The sequence below is a fragment of the Sinocyclocheilus rhinocerous genome, unplaced genomic scaffold, assembly GCF_001515625.1.
Source record: "Sinocyclocheilus rhinocerous isolate Xijiao unplaced genomic scaffold, SAMN03320098_v1.1 scaffold1496, whole genome shotgun sequence".
Taxonomy (NCBI): Eukaryota; Metazoa; Chordata; class Actinopteri; order Cypriniformes; family Cyprinidae; genus Sinocyclocheilus; species Sinocyclocheilus rhinocerous.
Genome location: NW_015644664.1, coordinates 711371 through 733038, shown reverse-complemented (window position 1 = coordinate 733038; position 21668 = coordinate 711371). Strand labels below are relative to the sequence as shown.

Sequence of the window (21668 nt, the reverse complement as noted above, 5' to 3'; positions counted from 1 at the left end):
GCTCGTGATTATGGTAAGGGGCGTTACATTTCCGACGTTTTGCTTGCGGTGTTCGGCCAATCACAATGCATTGGGTCAGCTGGCCAATCAGAGCAGTCTGCTCTGATTGGCCAATCACAATGCACTGGGTCAGTTGGCCAATCAGAGCAGACTGCGCTTGTCAAAGGAGGGGGCTTTGTAGAAAACGAAGCGTTTGAGAGAGGCGGGGCATAGAGGACCTACAATAATGTACAGTATTTGAAAAATAATGTGTTTTTTGAACATTAAAGCATGTCAACATATTCTGTTACACCAAATACACAAAATAATGATCTTTAAAAAAAGCATCATATGACCCCTTTAAAAAAACACTGTCAACGTTCTTCGCGATGTTCTGAGAAGTTCTTTATTATTTGATTGTAGCCTATGTTTTTAGATAGACTTTATTTTAATAACAAAGACGGAGAAAGAAGAGTCTTGAAGATGAAGGAAGTATCCCACACTGAGTGAATCACATCTTAATAAATATTCACACAAGCAAAGAGAATCTCTTTAAAGCTTTCAGGTTTATTGCTCATGTTCTCAGCTAGCAAGCTTTATTTGACAAACAACATTAACACGTCTAAACACATTAGGTTAGACATGCTTAAGCCAAAACATGAATATGATCATGAAAAGCTGATGAAATAAAAAATAGAATTGGTCTCTCTTTTGGCATTGACAGTCTTACATTAATGTAAAAAAAAAGAATTAAATGCAATTTGTCTTTACGCAGCAAAAGCTTTGGCAGTTCATATATTCCCAGAGCCTTGGTTATAAGATATTAAATGTCAACAGAACAACTGATTCAGTTCACATAAATGTTCTCTTCCTATTATGACTATCTGATTCTAAAAAATACAAATTATAGAAACAGTCTATACACTTTTGAGGCAATCTATTTACAGTAAAAAGAAAAGGTTTACATTCTGAATATAGTTGTTTTGTTATGCCCACTGTACACTGAAACAACAGCTCCACGGAAACATTAGCATCACTCTTTTTTACAATGTGTTCCAAAATAAATTTGAGATAATACTTACAAATGAATTATTAATTTATACCTCTCTTAATTATTCAGCCAAAATTGTAAAGACATGGAAAAATATACTCTGCATAATTGCTTATGCATTTTTTTTTAAGTGGGCAGGATTGCTTCCAAAATTATTTTCTTAATACAAGCCGATGCTTCTTGATTAGTTTGTTACTTTAATAAATGCACTTTTTGTCAGTTTGTATTCAAATGAGAAAATGGATGTGAAAGTGTGTTACAGAGACATGCAGACCGTATCTACTTTAAGTATAAATACAGAAACTGAATGTTTTACATTTACACACAAAATATAAATGCATATCATAAAAGCAAAGCAGTTATGGTTAATAAAATCCTCCAAGAGAAAGATCTGTAAAACAGCTAACCTAAATTTAAACATGAGGCACAAGACTTGAATATTTCAAGTGTTGTCTATTCATATGTAGAACAGATGGAACTGGTAAAGTCATATCATACACAAATAAACAATGATAAAATATGATAACCATACAGTTTCAGTTTGGCACAAAGACGTTTCAGAACCTAAATGTAGTGCAGGGCATTATGGGCTCTGACTTGACAAGGTACATTTCCATTAATTTTTGGTTTGCTTGTTCTACGTTTTGGTAGAATGACAGCACTTTAGGAAAAGGCACAGATGTTAAAACGGTTTCTATATACATCACAAAGAAGAAAATATCACTTCATTGGTTTTTTAGCTGTATTTGCTCAACATCTACATGATTACAAACAAATCTCATTTTGCTGAGATACTTTAAATAAAATATAATTCGTTGACAAGAAGTGCATACGCGGTTTTCCCTTCACGAACAGTGTATTTGCTTATAACAATTTAAAATAAGGCTTTTTCATTCAAAAATTTGGATTGATGTACACATGGTTCACCTAATACAAAACAACCTATTCTTAGACTCGTATATCAGTCATTAGCAGTGGTGTGATGTATTTATCCACTTTCCATTCAGGAGTATGTGCGAACCTCTTGTTTTGGGGAATATGACAGATGGTTGATGAGGCTATTGCTCGAAATACACTAATCTGAGTGAGTTCATTAATGTGAGTCAAAAGGCTATGGAATAAAAAACCCACAAAAAGGAAAAAATTTACTTAACTCCACCTGTCCAATCCAAACTGTTTATGAAGGCTCAAGGCTCTGACCATTTTGACATATGAGATCAACATTGGATGAGTTTCAAAAGTCAAATAATAGCAGGGAAATTCAATACCATTTGCACATCAACACGCTGCTGTTCCTGGAGTTGACTGAGATGGATGTTTGGTTAAATGTGTAACGCTTGACCGGGCCGAGGCATCGCTGCTGCTGCTCTCACGTGTGGCGTTGAAGGCAGGACACTCCAAGGGTCCTGCATGACTCCCGATTAGGGGTTTCCTCTATGTCTCACCCCTGCCAGGCACTCCTGTCAGATCCTTCCTTATGATCTCATTCACTACAAAAATGACAGAAAAGAAGAACATGTTTAAAAATGAAAGGACTGAACATTTGTGCAAGTGAACTGCATAATGTGCAACTGCACAGTGGGGTTCAAAAGAAGAAGAAAAAAACGTACATCATAACATCACAACTCAAAAAATATCTTAAAGGGTTAGTTCACCCAAAATAGAAAATTCTGTCATTAATTACTCACCCTCATGTCGTTTCAAACCCGTAAGACCGCCGTTCATCTTCGGAACACAAATTAAGATATTTCTGATGCATCCCGTGAGCTCTCTGACCCTCCCATAGACAGCAATGTAATTACCACGATCAAGGTCCAGAAACGTAGCAAGGAGATCGGTAAAATATTCCATGTGACATGAGGGGTTCAACGGTAATTTTACGAAGCTACGAGAATACATTTTTGTGCGCAAAAGAAACAAAAATAACGACTTTATTCAACAATTCGCCTCCACCCTGGCGCTATTTTGGAGAGTATCCAGTGAACGTAAACAACGTATGCTGTACGCTGTTTACATCATTTACGCTTTGATCTGAACGAAAACAACGTATCCACGCGGCGCATCTGAAACAGAACAGCATACACTGTTTACGTTCAGTGGATATTCTACAAAATGGCGCCAAGGTGATGAGGTGAGTAATTAATGACAGAATTTTTATTTTGGGGTGAACTATCCCTTTAAAACTCTAAAGATTTATTTTTGTTATGTAATATAATGAAATATCTATTTATTCATAATTAAATACATACTTAATTGAAATATATAGTTATACATTTAATAAATTATTTTATAATATAGATAAATATATAATAATATAGATAGAATTATATGTATATTTAAATAAGCATATTTTTATATTTAATGTTAACATATGCTAATATTAAATATATGTTTCCATATTTAATATGTATTTAAATTAGCATATACATGTAATTATTTGTAAGTACTTGTAATATATTTGTAATTATAAATATTTTTTATTTATACATTTAAATATTAACATATTAAATATATATTTCCAGATTTCCAGATAAATATTAGACATTGAAATGAAATGGCAAAAAAAGTGTCCCAATTTACTTGAATTTTACTTGAATGTAAAAACAGTTATATGTAGTATAATTATATTAAAACGTATGATGGATATACAGAGCTGGGTAGATTAATTCAAAATTGCATGACAAAAATTGCAGTTAGTAATGTAATCCGTTACATTACACATTTTAGGTGATATAATCAGACTACTTTTTGATTACTTTTAGATTACTTTTGAATAATTTATTGAATAATTTATTGCTATTGTGTGAATATGCAATCATGCAATCATCTATTACAAAAATGAGCTATTGTACATGTATAATCACTTTCACATGTTGCAGTGCCACTGAACGGGCACTAGGTGGAAGGGAATCATCTGACAGAACAGATTCAGTGAAGCCCTTGCATTGGCCAATACTTCCTACTGTTACTCTTTTTACAAGGGGCATAAATGGAAACTTTTAATGCCTCTTCATTCTAAGAATAGCAGCAGGGCACGTGGGGCTGTTAACACAATCACTACACCACCACACACCAACTCTAGTCTAGCCAAATCTCAGACATGAACAAAGGTCACAGGTAAGATCAAATCAAATGAACATGGGAAAACACCTCCAATGCTGTTTGAGTTAAGCATGGAGCAAAATGATGACGAATTCACTGATTGATGGTACAATTACGTAGTAGACCAAGAACAGATTGATATTATAATTGGATGGTACTGTTCAAAAGTACAACCCCAATTCCAGAGAAGTTGGGACGTTTTGTAAAAATGCAATAAAATCAAGAATTTGTGATTTGTTCATTCTCTTTACCTTTTATTTAATTGACAAAAGTACAAAGAAAACATTTACAAAGTTTTCACTGACCAACGTAAATGTATTTTGTAAATATGAACAAATTTTGATTTTGATGGCTGCTACACGTTCCAAAAAAGTTGGGACAGAGGCTAAATAAAAGTGAAAAGGTTATAGAATATCCACTTTAAACTGTTTTGAAACAGGTAAGCAGGTGAATTGGTAATAGGCGAGGGTATCATGTTTGGGTATAAAAGGAGCATCTCAGTCTTTGCAAGCAAAGCTGGATCATGGCTCATCACTTTGTGCCAAATTTCATGAGAGAAGTGTCAAATAAATTTAAAAAATCACATTTCGCAATACAAAATCGCAAAGAATTTAGGTCTTTCACCAACTACCACACGTAATATTGTGAAAAGATTCAGGGAATCCAGAGATCAAGAAATGCAACTTGAATCTCTGTTACTCTAGAAGAAAGCTATACATCAATTCTATGCAGCGATGCCGCCGGATTCTCTGGGCCAGAGCTCATCTCAGATAGTCAAAAAGACAGTGGAAAGGTGTGCTGTACTCAGATGAGTCCACATTTCAACTTGTTTCTGGGAAAAATGGATTTCGAGTTCTCAGTCCCAAAGACTAAAGGGACCATGCAGACTTTCATCAGTGACAGATGCAAAAGCAAACATCTGTCATGGTATATGAGTGCATCAGTGCAAACGGCATGGGTGACTTGTATATGTGTGAAGGTACCATTGACATGGAGGCATATATTGGAGTTGTACAGAGAAATATATTGCCGTCAAGATGATGTCTTTCATGGGAAGTCCATGGTTATTAGATCAAGACAATGCCAGCTCTCTTTCTGCATGTGCTACAATAGTGTGGTTTCGTAGAGACAGAGTGAATGTGTTAGACTGGCCTGCCTGCAGTCCAGATCTGACTCCTATTGAAAATGTATGACCAGTCATGAAAAGGAGAATCAGACAACGACAATCACAGACTGCTGAGCTTCTGAAGCCTTGTTTCAAGAGAGACTGGACAAAAACTTTGCTTGCAAAACTTTAACAATTAGTATCCTTAATTCCCAAACAATGAAACATTGTAATTAAAAGGAAAGATGATGTGACCCAGTGTTAAACATGCCTCTATCAAAATTTGTTCATATTTACAAAATACATTTACGTTGGTCAGAAAAAACTTTGGAAATGTTTTCTTTGTACTTTTGTCAATTAAATAAAAGTTCAAGAGAATGAACAAATCACAGATTCTTGATTTTATTGCATTTTTACAAAACGTCCCAACTTCTCTGGAATTGGGGTTGTATTACCATGGTACCATGTCCAAACAAATTGGGTATTTATGGTATAAATAAAATATGTTGGTTTAGGATTCCATTTTGTTATATATCCACCGATTACCTTTAACTTATTCAGCAGCTGAACTGCACACCGTCATGCAGACTTTGGTTTAAAAACTCTACAAGGTTTAACCTGATTGGCCACATCCTCAGTGCTGTATACTATTAGGACGAGACACTACGACCTGGAAACCCAGAGCACAAGTCATCACTGCCACAATATGCAGTGCCATGCTGTTTGTTATTATGGATGTGCTGGAATTACAGGTGGAGCGTATAGATTCTCTTGAGCCATATGTTTGTGACTGACTTATTGATGGCCAGTCTAAATATTTAGCATAAAATGAATAATGAAGCCCAATAAAGCAAGTTGCATTCTATTATTAGCAAATGAATAATGCAATATTACATAGTAGCAAACATGCAACCAGCAAGTGCTCTGTAGCTCTATATAGTGCAACGGTAAATATGCACAGGTTTTGCAAAATGTATGCAATCGAAAAACATCAGCCAGCCAAGAATTAGATGAAACACTGAAAGATTTTGACAAACAGCGTTTGTTGTGGTCAAAGCTTGCGTTAGAGGAGAAGGAACTTAATGTTCAACTGATTTCCCTATTTGAAGCTTTGATTGTGTAAGAAGCACAATGCCACAGATATAAAAGTCTAAACTGAAAATAAACACCTTAAATACAGCATGAAAAGTTTAGGCAAGCTCAGACTCAATAAAGGCCAATGAATCATCTTGAATCGCTGAACAGCCCTTTAAAATAAAAAAAAATACGTATTTTTTTATAAACAATACTAAAATGCATTATTCAAGAAATTTGTAATTACTGTTATCAGGCTCAAATTAAAACAGTTTTATTTCAATAGAATCTATAACAGCGCAATCAAGAAAGCTTTGCGGTTTTAATCATACAACCCTAAGTATGGGAGCTCGACGTGGATGACATCTGTTTTTCCCTCCGAGACTAATGAAGAACAGATGAGAGAGGAATAAACTGGTAGCAGCGGGATGCTGAGGTGCTTTATCAGCGAGTAAAAAAAAACTGAATACGAGGCCCTGCAGCCATCCTACTATATAACAGCTTAAAAGAAACTCTCAACAGTAGGGAAGCTGGACGTTTTGAGCAAAACTTGCTGATGTGGCTTTTAGCACGTCGCTACATGGTTGTTAGGATGGTTGCTAGGTGGTTTTGTAATGACCCGAAAGAAAAATCCCCAAAACGATCTCAAATCAGATCACTTAGAAACATAATAACACATATCTTCTAAACAAGCCCCACGATGAAGTATGCTTGCTGTCCATATGCAATATACAGGACAGAGGGTTTATAGGGAAAGTAATGAAGGGTTGGCACACACTGATGGGTTTAGAGCTGTAAAGGAAGTGTACAGACTGGGCGGTATAATAGGTGAGTGTCTGGCTGGAGAGACCTCGGCCAATCAGAAAGCTTGTTTACAAACCAACGGTGGAGGGCAAGACAGAGCATAGTAGATGACTCAGTCTCCACTATGTGTGTGCGCGCGCGCATATACTTAGCTATACTTGGGGACAAAAAATGTGAAAGGTTTTCTTTTAGGTGTAGGGTTAGGCTGTAGTCATTGCTATTAGCTTTATATAAGGTACGTCTTCAGGTGGACCAGAACTGCATGTGTATGTGGATCAGGTTTTGCCAACATTGTGGGGACCAAATGTCTCAAAAAGTATGTAATCCACTATATTGGGGGGACCAGTCACTATGATGAAAATGCACACGTTTGTGTTAGGGTTAGGTTTAGGTGATCAAAATTATTTGCTCATTATTAAAGCAATAGAAGACAATGGAAAGTCCCTACAACAACAGAAAATATGACAGGACATCCTGTATTGAATTTAGGTATACTGTATGTGTAAGGACCTTAGTCACAGTAGACGCCATATAGAGTATCTAGGTGTCATTCGTTTATGTAATGCAACACTGAAAATTTGTCTTTCTGGGGACAAAAAAATGGTGCCAAAATATGGCCAACCCTGACTAAAGTCCACACAGCAGAGCAAGAAATGTGATGAATGTTGAAAAAATGTGAACAGACATACACCACATGATCTACAAGTGTGTGTGTATGTGTGTGTGTGTGTGTGTGCACTAGCTAGCGCTAAGCAAATAATAAAGCAACAGTGTATGCGTAAAGAACAGGAAGAGTCTACACCACAAGTCTGACTGTTTGCCCTCCAAAACAGACCAGTTCAGAAAAAGCAAAACCAAAAGCCAAACTATTGAGATCTGCTTCTCTTTTAACTTTGCCTTCAGTGCCATGTTCAACTCTACAAACTACAGATGCTGCTTATTTCGAACACCACTTTTAAAGAACAAAGCTACATCTTATCAGGACCCCACTTTCACAGCCAGAAATCCAATGGCTTGGCACACACGTGGTCCAAAACTGGATGCAAGTGATCTGAAACTAATGTGCACGGCTTACGTGCTCTATCTAAATTATTCCTGCTGCTCTCTCCAGCTGGAAGAACTTCAACTCTGTTGCCTCAGGCTTCGGTTCCAGCCTGGGAAGCCTAAGTCGAGCCAGTTGAGCACTGGAAGATTGGCAAGCATTGTACCCTGAAAACTCTAGGCCAGTTTGGCTGTTTATATCAAGGGTAACACTTGTTAATGGCCAATGAGGAGATGAGCAAAAATCAAAGGTGTACAGTCAAGGAAAACTAGAAAAAAGAACATTACTACCTTGCCAAAAAAAGACCAGTTTGGACTAGCGTGCATTTCTATGCGAGCCAGGCTGGTAACAATCTAGTTGGGCAAGCTGGTGGACCACCATTGATAAGATGAACAAGTCTTGCTGGTTAAGCTTGTAATGAAGCCGTTGGTTATGAAAACTCTAGAATTGACACAAAAGATGTACTTAGCTTCCTTTTCTTGCTATTAAGAAATGCAAAACATGCATGTTCATAATGAAATAGATGAAGGTACAGTTTCTATACAGAAAGCCAACCACAGAAACCCTGATACCCCTTCAAAAGCCACCATCGAAATTCTGAGTGAGATAGATGTATCTGCATGAGTCATATCACAACCGGTTGTGTGTGAAGGTCTTGGCAGACATCAAACGGTGAGATGTTAGTGGGTGGATCGCTACACCTTGACACCTCTGCAAGCAGAAGCAAGAGGGACTTTTTGTGGTAGTCGTCCTTCCTGCTCTCAGTGACCTGGACTTTGTCTGTACTACCGGAATCACTTTTTCAAAGTAAAACTGGAGCCACCAGGCTTCTTAACTAGTTTAACCAACTAGTTTAGACTGGTTTATAATTAGGCCAACCAGCTTGACTATAAAGACCATGCTGAATCCACTAAGCTAAAGTGACTTGTTGCAGGGTCAATCCCACAGTTGCAACTCGAGGTTAACAGCCTTACTCATGAGTAGAATGACAAAAACAGCTGCCTCGCACCTTGTGAGATTCAGCATTTCCAACTATTTTGGGTTGGAGTGGTAAAGTGGTAACTTCCTAGTTACCAGCCTTGCGCTTTCGTCACTTTACCGCTCCAAATTGTTGCAAGAGCAGTGTATTCTGTGTGGCCACTGTTATTCCCTGAGGTGTTTACAAATCTCAGCAGTTTCTGTCTTGCTTTAAGGGGCCTTAATGAGGGAATTCACCAGCACCTTTATGGGTTTACCAGAGTGGCGTTAAACTCTAATGACGCATCTTGTTACGAAAACATCAAAGGTTTAAAGTCCCGGGAATCTCATAGTAACTCTCTATTAACGTGTCTACAGTTGCAGCGTTGCTGTTTACTCAGGGAAACCCTATTAGAATATGCAGAAGAAATTCCATCTTTGGCTCCCGACCCATCCACTTCAGTTTTTCCATCCAACATGGCCCTTTCCCTTTCCTGCGGACTCCCACCCATCACTATCTTATTCAGATCAGGCTGCCTTTCTGGATAAGTGCAGCAGCTGCAAATAAGAGTTCTATCCTCCAGATTGGCAAGAGTGCGACCTGTGGAAAAAAAGCAAATCCTTTTGTGGGTTCCCCCCGCAGCATTGGGGGGCGCAGGGCCAAGAGGAAGCCCTGGCCAAGTATAACAAACAAAAAGGCTTTCCCCAGCTCTCCCAGGCAGCCCATTCCACTGTTTGACAATGGGTTGCCATGGCACTTGTTTTGCGAATCATAACACTGTCAACATGTCCAAGAAATTTTGGAGCTGTGCAGTTTTCTTTTCCTTTTTTTATTTGTGAGGGCGAAAAAGCACCCATTTCCTTGTCAGGAACCCCCTGCATGAGACATAATGTACCACAAGACCCCCTGAATTCCCAAATTGCCTTACAGAAGTGACACTGGAATCTTACGCCTTCCCTTGCCAGTATTCTGCCACATCGTGGTTTGGCCATTTTCGAAGTATTTTTTTGACACAATTGAAAAACAAAACAGAGGGTGTGTGTAAGGAAAGGTGCAGCCATATCCATCCAATTCATTCTAGCTAATTCATTCCCATTTCATTCTTACTGAGTAATGGAAAGTATATTCTCCAAAGCCAGTGGTACAAAATAGATCTTTCATTCATTCCACTTTATATAATACACATTATTGCTAGGGTCTCACTGTCCTTGAGTCATATGTGTGAGAAAATGAAAAACTAAATGTTAAGACAACAAGAGATGGACTTGACAAGCACTCTGCCTGCTATTGTCTAAAAGCAGACAGGGACATTTCTAATGGTGCATTAGCATGCTGTCTGTCAAAGAATGTGACAGAATGGCTCCTGACAATGCATTCCCGTGACCACATATTTTTACGGACAATTTGAAAGCATGTGTCTCTTGATGCTTCTGAGCCACTGTGTAGATTGACACACTATGTAAGAATCAGTTTCTAAAGTTTCCCAACCAGTATACAACTACGAACGCCTACTAGCAACCATCAGAAGAGCAGTTGGTCAACCTGTAGCTACTCACCATCATCAAGGTAGGCCTGGTCCAAGTTCTCTTGCTTGACTGTGACTCGTCCAGGAACGCTGGTTCTCTGTTCTTCCGTCGAGGAACCTCTCTGGGGCTCAACTTGGACGGGAGGTGACCTGTCTTTGGCCACTCTCTGGAGGAAGGGCTGTTGTTGGATGACTGTGGGGTAATTCTGAGGATGCTGAGGTGCCTGGGCTGGTGCTGGTGAACGGTTTGCCCCTGTGGCTTGAGGACTGTGCTGATTGTAGCCCTCACAATAAATGATGTGCTGATGTTCTGGGGGTGGTGGTGTGGGAGGATCTCCTCCTCTGAGCAGGTGGTGGTTGGTGGGAGAGAACTGGATGATTGAGGGATGCTGGTTGGAAAGATGCTGGCCAGCCAGGTGAGCAGACTGGGCTGGGGAACCCGTGTGGACCAGAACTGATCGATGGGAGTCTGGGATCATAGTAGCACCCGTCTGAGAGTAAATAGGACTGCTTGACAAGTTCTTTCCAGGACGGGAGTACATTATGGCTGGGCTCTGCTGCTGAAATCGGTGGTCCGGAGGGGAGACACCCAGGCGGGCCTGCTGACAGGGGACAAGGCCAGGAACCAGGCTGCTCTCTGGGGTGATGACCCCTCGAGGGTTATAGTACTGCTGGGGAGACACCCCCAGCATCTGCGACATGGAATAACCCATCCGACTAGATTCATATTCATCCACTGGCTCTGTCTTAATAGACGGAACTGGGAAAGTAAAATGAGAGAATAACTATAGAGTATTCAAAGTAGGACTGCACGATAAATCGAAATGGAATCGAGATCGCGATTTGACAGAAGCTGCGATTGTCATGCGTATCTTTCAGTGAAGCACGGTTCTGTGATCAGCAGTAACTCTCCATCCAAAGGTCAGAGGGCGCTCTCGCGCTGAAACTCCAAACACGCCTCGCAGAAGAAACCCAAAAAATGCCTATCGCTGCAGCTGAATAAACAGAAGGTTAAACTGCTTTCATTGATTCAACATGACTAATAAACACACGACTACGACAATATACGGTTTATCTGAGTTCTTATTATTATAATTTTCATTAAAATAAAGTATATTTATAATGCAATGCCTTTATCACTGCTTAAATACTATGAAATATGTTGCGTGCCTTATTCTGTGTAAGAAGCCACATCATCTCACAGAAGGATTTATTTCAAACACTCGACTGATGTTATGAAGTGAGTTTGGAGTAAAAATATGTTATTAAATGTGGTATTTTCACATGCTTTCAGATGGAGCAGCATTTACTTCACAGAGCCGTAGTTCACTGAGAAGCTATGCAAACAGCTGTCATTATCGAGAACGATTTCTTCGATTTTATAATCGCGCAATAAAATCGTCTGTGATTTTTTTGTGTAACTTGTCAGCGAACTACGGCTATGTGCAGTAAATTCTGCTCAATCTGAAAGCGCGTGATGATGATTTCCTGCTGATTACAGAACCGGCTTTTTTAACAAAATGCGCATGACAATCGCATTCGATTAATCGTGCAGCCCTAATTCAAAGTGTACTTATCAATTCTGAACGAGGACTTAAAGGGATATTCACCCAAAATGAAAATTCTGTCATTAATTACCCACCTTCACACTGTTCCAAACCTGTAAGGCCTTCGTTCATCTTCGAGACACAAATTAAGATATTTTTGATGAAATCTAAGAGCTTTCTGACCCTGCATAGACAGCAACGCAACTGAAACGTTTTATGGCCCAGAAAGGTAGTAAGGACATCATTAAAATAGTCCATGTGACATCAGTGATTCAACCGTAATGTTATGAAGCTACGAGAATACTTTTTGTGCACAAAGAAAACAAAAATAACAACTTTATTCAACGATTTCTTCTCTTCCGGGTCAGTCTCCACTGCCATTCACGAGAGTGCCACAATGTATGCGTGTGCATTCCTCTGCTTATTTTAACAATGACTATTTTAACGATGTCCTTACTACCTTTCTGGGCCATAAAACATTTCAGTTGTGTTGCTGTCTATGCAGGGTCAGAAAGCTCTTGGATTTCATCAAATATCTTAATTTGTGTTCTGAAGATGAACGAAGGCCTTACGGGTTCGGAACGACATGAGGGTGAGTAAATAATGACAGAATTTTCATTTTTGGTTGAACTATCCCTTTAACATTCATATCATGTAAACGTTAAATAATATTCAATATACTAAATGCAAACTGAGGTCATACACATATAAAAATATTACAAGTACAATAAATAATACCCCTAACCGCCTTAAGAGAGCAAGAGCAAAAAGACACTGCGCACCTGGTAGAGGCGTGTAGGTGAAATGTTGCGGTTGACTGCGCTTCCGTTTCCCATTTATTACATAAAAGTTGACTTTGGCAGGATTGCAAATGGATGGGTCTCTATAAGGAGGCACTTCAATGAACAGCATGCTCTGTGAATGAGAGAATTGTTTTATATGGCCCATCTACAGTATAGATGGTATACAAGAAGAGCACTGAATATAGACCTTCAGAAAGTATAGTTATATATGTAATGCAGGCTTTGGACTTACTGCCTGACTTTTGTCTTTGTCAACTGTGGCTTCCAATTCCCAAATTTGCTGTCCATCTAGAAATAGAAAGATTGTTGATTAATTTAGTTCAAATTGGGTTGCCAATTAAAGCTGAGATTAGATCTATCTATCTATCTATCTATCTATCTATCTATCTATCTATCTATCTATCTCTCTGTCTATCTATCTATCTATCTATCTATCTATCTATCTATTCCAATTCCCAAATTTGCTGTCCATCTAGAAATAGAAAGATTGTTGATTAATTTAGTTCAAATTGGGTTGCCAATTAAAGCTGAGATTAGATCTATCTATCTATCTATCTATCTATCTATCTATCTATCTATCTATCTATCTCTCTGTCTATCTATCTATCTATCTATCTATCTATCTATCTCATTATTTGTGAGACAAACAGTCTTGCATCACACATGCTTTGAGTCAAAGTTCTTTCCTCAGTTGTTTGGGAAAATCCAGGTTTAGCCAACCGGCTTTATGATTACAATACTTTGACCTTTCTCACTGGCACACATTGCTTCTTCCCCTTAAGTTCTTAATGACTCAACTCTGTTTTGACAGGTAAAGTGGGTGATGAGTTGTGGGTTCATCTGTCATATCCATAGATCATAGGTTTCTTACATAATTTCTCGCCTACAGACTTGTTCCCATACTATAGAGATTGCATGCGGCGCAAGTCAGTTACATTTCTACCCATTTCTACCCACAGTTCTACCCCACACCCACTTCCTGAGACATTAATGCTGACCTCACAACACACGCTCAGATTGGCGAAGTCGAAGAAAAATCTGAGTTCACAGTATGAACACAAACCTTTCTCATTAACTTTATGTAAGACCAAATGGTCTGCACTGTGCATCCCTATCCCAAGAGTAAAAGAGTAATTACATAATAGCTCACATTGCATTCGGTCTTCAGTGTTTGAATTTATACACACATTTCTACCCATTTCTTTAGACAGCGCTACTGACCTAATGACAGTCAAAAAACACTACATGCTCAAATTGGCAAAGTTTGCAATCAAAAGTAAAAGATCCCAGAGATTTATACCCAATCAAAAGTCCGAGATCTCAGTATGAACTCAAAGCTCTCTCATCAACCTTATCTATGACCAGAGTTGTGCATCCCTAATCCCAAGGATCTTTTTTAAAAGGAATTACATTACAGCACACGTTGCAGTCTGTCTTCCATGCTTGAATTTATACACAAAATCCAAAAACCATAGTAATAGAAAGTAAACAACATTCACCAAAAAAATATGTCTTTTAAACCAGAACAGAAAATAGCATTCCTACCGAATTAGTCACTAAACCAGGAACGATTTTGCTCCGTATCACAGCAGCATGTGGGAAACCCCTCGTTGGGCTGCAAATGAGAGACGTGCGGCTCAAATGAGTCAGCACTAGTGAGGGGGATTCCACTAGCAGTGCCAGGACAACGTCTTAAAACTGCTTTATGATCAAACTGCTCCGTTTCACCCGCGACAGGTGATGAGTGCTTCGTCCTTGGCCATTCTGTTTGTTTGCAGTTTGTTCCAAAGCTCCTTGTTCAGGATCCCATGGGTTTGTTTTATTACTTTTTCTTATAAGTAGCCATAGAAGCTTTAAGAGTGGAAGCCCAGCTCGGCGTACAGAGCGAAATCGGCAAGAGCCAACAAAATTCCAGCCAAAGACAGCTGTCTTCCATTTCAGAGGGATTTCACAGTCATAACTGTTCAGAACGCTCTGTCAAGATGGGAAACCCTCCACAACAAAAGCAATACTTGTTTCTATTCTTCTTTTTCACTTTTAGAGTAGAAATGCAAATGGCAATCACATACAATTGTGCCAAAAATATTTGGACTGTATTTGTTGTAGAAACTCTTCAAATTGAACGTACAAATGTCATTGCATTATATAACAAAACATCAAAGCAAGAGGCATCTGAAAATAAATGTTGTAGGAGGAATATTTTTCATTTTAAAAATTGTTTTATATTTTTCAAAACCTAACAGACTTCTTTTAAAGCAATGTTCTGCTTGAAAAAGTGTGCTTGTGCTACCTTTTTGTTTTGACATTTTGTCATCTAAAGCAAAGTTTAAGTGTATAATTTCTGCAGCACTGGCATTGTAAAATAATAGCTATATAATTAAATTTAATTTTATTATTTTTAATAAATAAAAATATATTATATTTTTAAGGGTCTGAATACTTTCCGTACCCACTGTATATATATATATATATATATAAAAAATACAATATATTATTATATAAATATATAAAATAAATTTTACAACATTACAAAGCTATGTAAAATCTTTCACTTTAATATTTAATAGAAATAAATTTAAAAACCTAGAATCTTTTAATGTAAAACTGTCGCTGTGTCATGCTCGTCGGTATGTTAAAATAAACAGAGAGAGGATCTTGAATAAATCTGACCATTCTCACCCTCCTGTCAATTACACATATGACCTTTAAGTGTTTAAATACTTTGTGAGCACACTGTATATTTAGAAAAAGGGAATGTTTTAGTTACGGAGAGAGAGGGGCTAACCCTTGAAAATCAAGATCAGAAAGTTACCTAAAAGAGCACTTGATGAGTCACAGCTTTTCTGACAGACTAAACACACTGGCTTCTACCAGGCGACTACACCTAAAAGATCAATAAACAGAACTTTGCATCCTACCAAAACAAGCAAAAAGCAGACGACACATTGCGTACATCAATAAAACAGAATGTAAACAGCAGTAGTGAAGCAAATGTGAACACAATAGGCCAAACAAAAAGCAAAAACAAAAACAAAAAACAGCAATGGGAACTTTGAAGGTTGAAGGAGCACTTTCTAATCACACAGCTGTGACTAGATTTTATTTGCAAGCAAAACTGCCGGGTGCCACCTGTCTGAGGCAAAAAACAGCGTCAATAAGAGCAAGTAGTCATAGCACACACACACACACAGACACAATCCATCTGCCGTTTAGCATGCATGAAAGAGCACAGTGTGTGGGAGTGCCATAACAATGACACCTGCAGGCAAAAGGCTCCGCCACCAACACCACAACAACCTCTAAACACACATTTCATACACTAAATGCTCTTTTTATGAGACCTTCTAATCTTTAAGGACACTAAACTCTTCAAGATCTGATTAAAATCAATACAGAATGGCATTTGCAACACATTTTAATTCAATAATGTGATGCATTTCCTAAAGAATGTAGTGGAAATCACTGTACAGACTGGGGAAAGAAAATGTATAGAAGCTAAATGGAATATTACAACAATTAAGCTTTTTTTTTGTACTGATAAAATGTTCACAGTAATACCAGGAACAGAAGTTGTTCTGTTATTGATAGATATTAATGGATAAACAAGTTGGGAAATGGGAAATGGTTAACATTTAAATGGTTGGGATGAAGAAAAGGCACTGCAGGTGAATAGGATAATAAAAAAATGATTTCATTAAGATTTTTTTTTTTTTGCATATTGCAAGTTTGCATATTTAAATATTATGTTTAAACATGCAAATGAACTATCTAATTAAATATGTACTAATTTGCATACATTTCCAGAACTGAAATCTGGACACTGGTTCAAAATTCATGTTTCATTTTGTTGACATATTAGAGTTAAAGGTTTTTACAGAGAGAATTTTGGATATCTGTTTTTATATATTTTCACTAATTATTATTATTATTTTTTTTTTAGGAATAACGTGTTGTATAAAATCAGGCAAATTATATGATATGAATAAATCCCTCTCCAAAATCCTTCAGAATATAGATAAGAATAAAACTTAAGTTGTAAATAAGTACTACGGAAGTGGAGGAAAAAAAACAGCCTTTAAAGCTATGTTTTGTAATAGACAAAATGCAATAAAAAAATACTTTAAAGTGTATTTTAGATGTATTTGTTCCCCTAGTCTGAAACAACATGTTATGTAAAGCCAGATCGCCAATAATGCATGAAAACAATGTTTTTGCCTGTAGCGTCTTGCCTTAATTTTGAATTTGTAGAGATATGGTATTGTTTTTAAATGCATGGTCTACAGATTATATGCTACTTGCTTCTGGAAATTTTAGAGAGCAGTTAATTGGACAAAAATGATATATGCCCCGAGTATCATTACTGTAAGATGCTTGTATCTGCTAAAAGCTTATTTTGTTAACTTAAGAGTGCACTAGCATAATGAAGGCCTCAAAGCGTACATTCGTCAACTAAAAACAAAAAACTCCCATTTTAAATTAATTAAATGCAACTTTAATGTAGACTAAAAAAAGACTAGAAAAACAGGTAAACCCATCTGATAACGACAGTGAAACTGGAACCCGGTAAGAATCGACATAGATCAGCCTCTGCAGTGTTTGTACATAAAGCTGACACTGTATTCAGATCAGAAATCTAAAACTTAATGCAAATGCGAATGAAACAGATTAGAGAAGGTCACAATTCAAATGAAAGCCTAATGGTCTTTTGCAGTCCGCTGCCATTCATAAAGTTCAGCCTTGAGTTTGTGTGTGTCTGCAATGATGTTTTAGCAGCTGTTCAGTTCGAGTATTTATTCTGTTAGTTTCAGATAAAACAATGACTAATGAATATGGAAACAGAATGACAAAACAACCATTTCGCATTACACTGTTTGTGCACTATGAATAATGTCTGATCAAATAAGCCAGACAACACACAAGAGCAACTCTACCCATGTTTGTCACTGAACACAAAGGCGACACACTCTTCAACAGAAGTGCCACCCGCACACTGAAACAACAACAAAGAAAGGACAATGACGCTTTGCCTCTTATCTGCGAAATAGTGCAAATTGTTGATGGGTAGATTGTCAGCGTAGTTTGCTTCTCAGTGTGAGTCACAGAAAACAAACAAAAAGCACAAAAACAAGTGCCTTACAAAAGCAATAGTCGAAATGACAAAAAAAAAAATTTTTTGTTGCATGAAAAGAAAATGGCGAGACCTGTTATTAAAAACCTCATGAAATCAAAAATGTTTTGTTCGCTTTGAGGTCATCTGTATAAGTGTACTTCTAAACATTGACAAAATTCACTTTTAGCAGATGTTGAGATACTACTATAGTTTTTTATGAATATTTAGAATTAGTTTCTCTTTTCTTCCTCCTCTTCTTCCTCCTCTTCCTCATCCACATCATCATCATCATCGTCGTCATCGTCCTCCTCATCTTCATCTTCCTCAGGTTCTCCCTCGTCATCACTGTGACATGAGAAGAAATTACGCTCATTCAAAGCTGATGCAAATTAGGTAAAATATATAAAAATATCTATTTTCCACATTAAGATGAAGAGAATTTGCGAGGGAAATGTGCTGGACTGTCATGAATGTCACAGTGCAGTTTTTTGTTTAGTGTATGATACCTCAGAGAGCCCAGTTTGTCTGCCATGTTCATGTTCTCCATCACCTCTCGCAGCCTTTCACAGCCTTCACCTAGAATGTTACCTGAAGCCAAACACAACCAAATGTATGTTGTGAATGTGAGTGTAAATATCGCTGCAGTGTGTGTGTGTGTGTTTTTTTTTAATTACACAGGTTTATGTCATCATGATATTTTAGTATTATCTATATGCTATTACAGTTTTTATTAATATTTTGAGTTTTAATATATAATATTACTTTAAATTAATTACATTTTTACTATTATATTATATACTATAAAATATTTACTACTTTAATAATGAATAATATTTTTGAAACTTTTATTTTTAAATATTCAGTTTTCATTTTTATTTGTTCCATTTTTAGTCATTTAGTCTTTTTATTAGTTTTTTATATTACTAACTAGATTTTTATTTCAGTTTGTTTTTGTATTTTTATTTATTTCCAGTTAATAATTTTAGTGCTTCAACCTAACATTTTCAATTTTCATTTAGTTATTCATCTAATATTTTTATATTTCTGCTTTATTACAATTAACAAACGTTTTTATTAGATTTGGTTTACCCTGTAACCAGTCTTATCATTGAGATACTAATGTAGTTTTATTAATACTTCAAATTAATTTTTATTTTTACATTTTCTATATTCACTTTAATTTTAAAGTTTTAGTAATTTTGTTGTTTTTGTCCTTTTTAGTTTTTTTTACACGTCTATAAAGTTTTTATAACAAGCCAAAATTCACTTTTAGCAGATTTTGAGATACTACTATAGTTTTTTATGAATATTTAGAATTAGTTTTTAATTTATATTTTTATTTTATTTAAAATTTTAGTAATTTTGTTGTTTTTGTCCTTTTTAGTTTTTTTTTACACGTCTATAAAGTTTTTATAACAAAACAAAATTCACTTTTAGCAGATTTTGAGATACTACTATAGTTTTTATGAATATTTAGAATTAGTTTTTAATTTATATTTTTATTTTATTTAAAATTGTAGTAATTTTGTTGTTGTTTTTGTCCTTTTTAGTTTTTTTTACACGTCTATAAAGTTTTTATAACAAGCCAAAATTCACTTTTAGCAGATTTTGAGATACTACTACTAGTTGTTATTCATATTTAGAATTAGTTTTTAATTTATATTTTTATTTTATTTACAATTTGTCATTTTGTTGTTGTTTTTGTCGTTTTAAGTTTTTTTTTTTTACGTCTATAAAGTTTTAATTACTTTTTATTTCAGTTTTAGTTTTTGTTATTTTAGTACATCAAGTTATCAAACTAAAATGAGAAATGTTGCTTTGATAGCTAGCTGAAAAAAGATTTTTATATTTCTCGTTTTTTCAGTTAACGTTTTTTTCTTTTAAGTAACAATTTCTTATGGTTTTAATTTTAGTTTTAAATTTCAGTTTTAGTCAACTATAATAACCCTGATAAACACTCCTTAAAATGTAAACAACCAAGTTTTTGTTCAATAAAATGTCCATCTGTGTTTCTTTTCTAACCTTATTTCCTTTCCCAACCACGTATTGGCTGCATTGAAGTTGACAGGAATTAAGAGGCTTCAGTGCTTACATTCAAAGTACAAAGCGTCAAGTGTTGTTTCGCTGTGACGTAAACTAAAGGCAATTTGTTAGCTTGTTTGTTCATTCAATTTAGTGGCTGAATTGATCATGCTTTCAGCTACAAAAAAAAGTGTAGTACTCCCAGCTCTGTCTGACACTTTTTACCATATTTAAAATAAAAATAAATTAATAACAATAATAATAATATAAAATTATAAATATAAAACAAAAATAAACAGAAACAGCAGAAATAGTAAAAGTACTACGCCAGCAGTAAGTCCTCCTGGGAAGTTACTACTTGGAGGACTTGAGCAAAGCATTAGCATGATTAGCAAAATCAAGTAACAAACCACACACATCCAGTATGTCCAGCCCCAACTTCCTGTTTCAATACATATTATGTTAACACAGGCGGGACAATTGCAATAAACTATTTCTTGGGGTGATTATATCTCAAAATCTGCACAGAAAAAGTGAAAAAAAATGTGCAGATTCCATATGGACCTGTAAATCTTTGAAAGTAATCTTTGAAAACCAATCTTGAAGCACTTACCATGAGTCTTCTCCATGAAGAGCACCTTTGAATCTGCGCTGAAGTTCTGGCCGGTGAGAATCATCTGCTGGCCTCCGAGAACCGAACAGGCGTCCATGTCCTGCTTTTCTACCATGGGCAGCTCGTGGGCAGACCTCTGGGCTGTAGAGTCAAACAGAGAATGCAGATGTTTGGATTGAATTAAACGTCACAGGTTTGAACCCTAGTAAGAAAGGCCCATGAAGCAGAGACTTACTCAGACCTCCTATTGCAATTTTCCCCTTGCTCCACAACTTATCAACTTTGCAATCAATAAGTCACTTTGGCTGACCAATGTCCAGTGACCAATAAAATGTTTCCCAAAAATACACTTAATCTCATGTTTATAAGATTAATAAAGAAAAAGTACACATAAACGTATGAAAAATATTGGAATATTGGATTTTTTAGTATTAAAAAAATAAATTGTATATATATATATATATATATATATATATATATATAATGACACTATAAACAACTAATAATATATTAACAAATATATAATGACACTTAACCTCATGTTTATAAAATTAATAAAAAAACAACACATTAACGTATGAAATAAGTGACCCTGGACCACAAAACCAGTCATAAGGTTCAATTTCTTGAAATTGAGATTTATACATCATCTGATCTACATCATCACTGACGTATGGTTTGTTAGGATAGGACAATATTTGGCCGAGATACAACTATTTGAAAATCTGGAATCTGAGGGTGCAAAAAAGTCAAAATATTGAGAAAATCTCCTTTAAAGTTGTCCAAATTAAATTCTTAGCAATGCATATTACTAATCAACAATTAAGTTTTAATATATTTAAGGTAGGAAATTTACAAAATATTTTCATGGAACATGATCTTTACTTAATATCCTAAAGATTTTTGGCATAAAAGAAAAATGTATAATTTTGA

General features: G+C 36.2%; 1 protein-coding gene across 2 annotated transcripts in view; it reads right to left on the bottom strand.

The window, feature by feature from the left end:
• Positions 1–547: 547 nt before the first annotated feature.
• Positions 548–21668, bottom strand: part of LOC107758795 (nuclear factor of activated T-cells, cytoplasmic 2-like) — a 39260-nt gene continuing 18139 nt past the window's right edge. For both annotated transcript variants that reach the window (XM_016576615.1, XM_016576614.1), the window contains exons 6-10: positions 20736–20876; positions 13223–13278; positions 12970–13102; positions 10672–11400; positions 548–2520 (exon numbers count right to left, since the gene is read on the bottom strand). In XM_016576615.1, the coding sequence (XP_016432101.1) occupies positions 2465–2520; positions 10672–11400; positions 12970–13102; positions 13223–13278; positions 20736–20876 (1115 nt within the window). In that variant the 3' untranslated portion in view covers positions 548–2464. The remainder of the gene's footprint in view (positions 2521–10671; positions 11401–12969; positions 13103–13222; positions 13279–20735; positions 20877–21668) is intronic.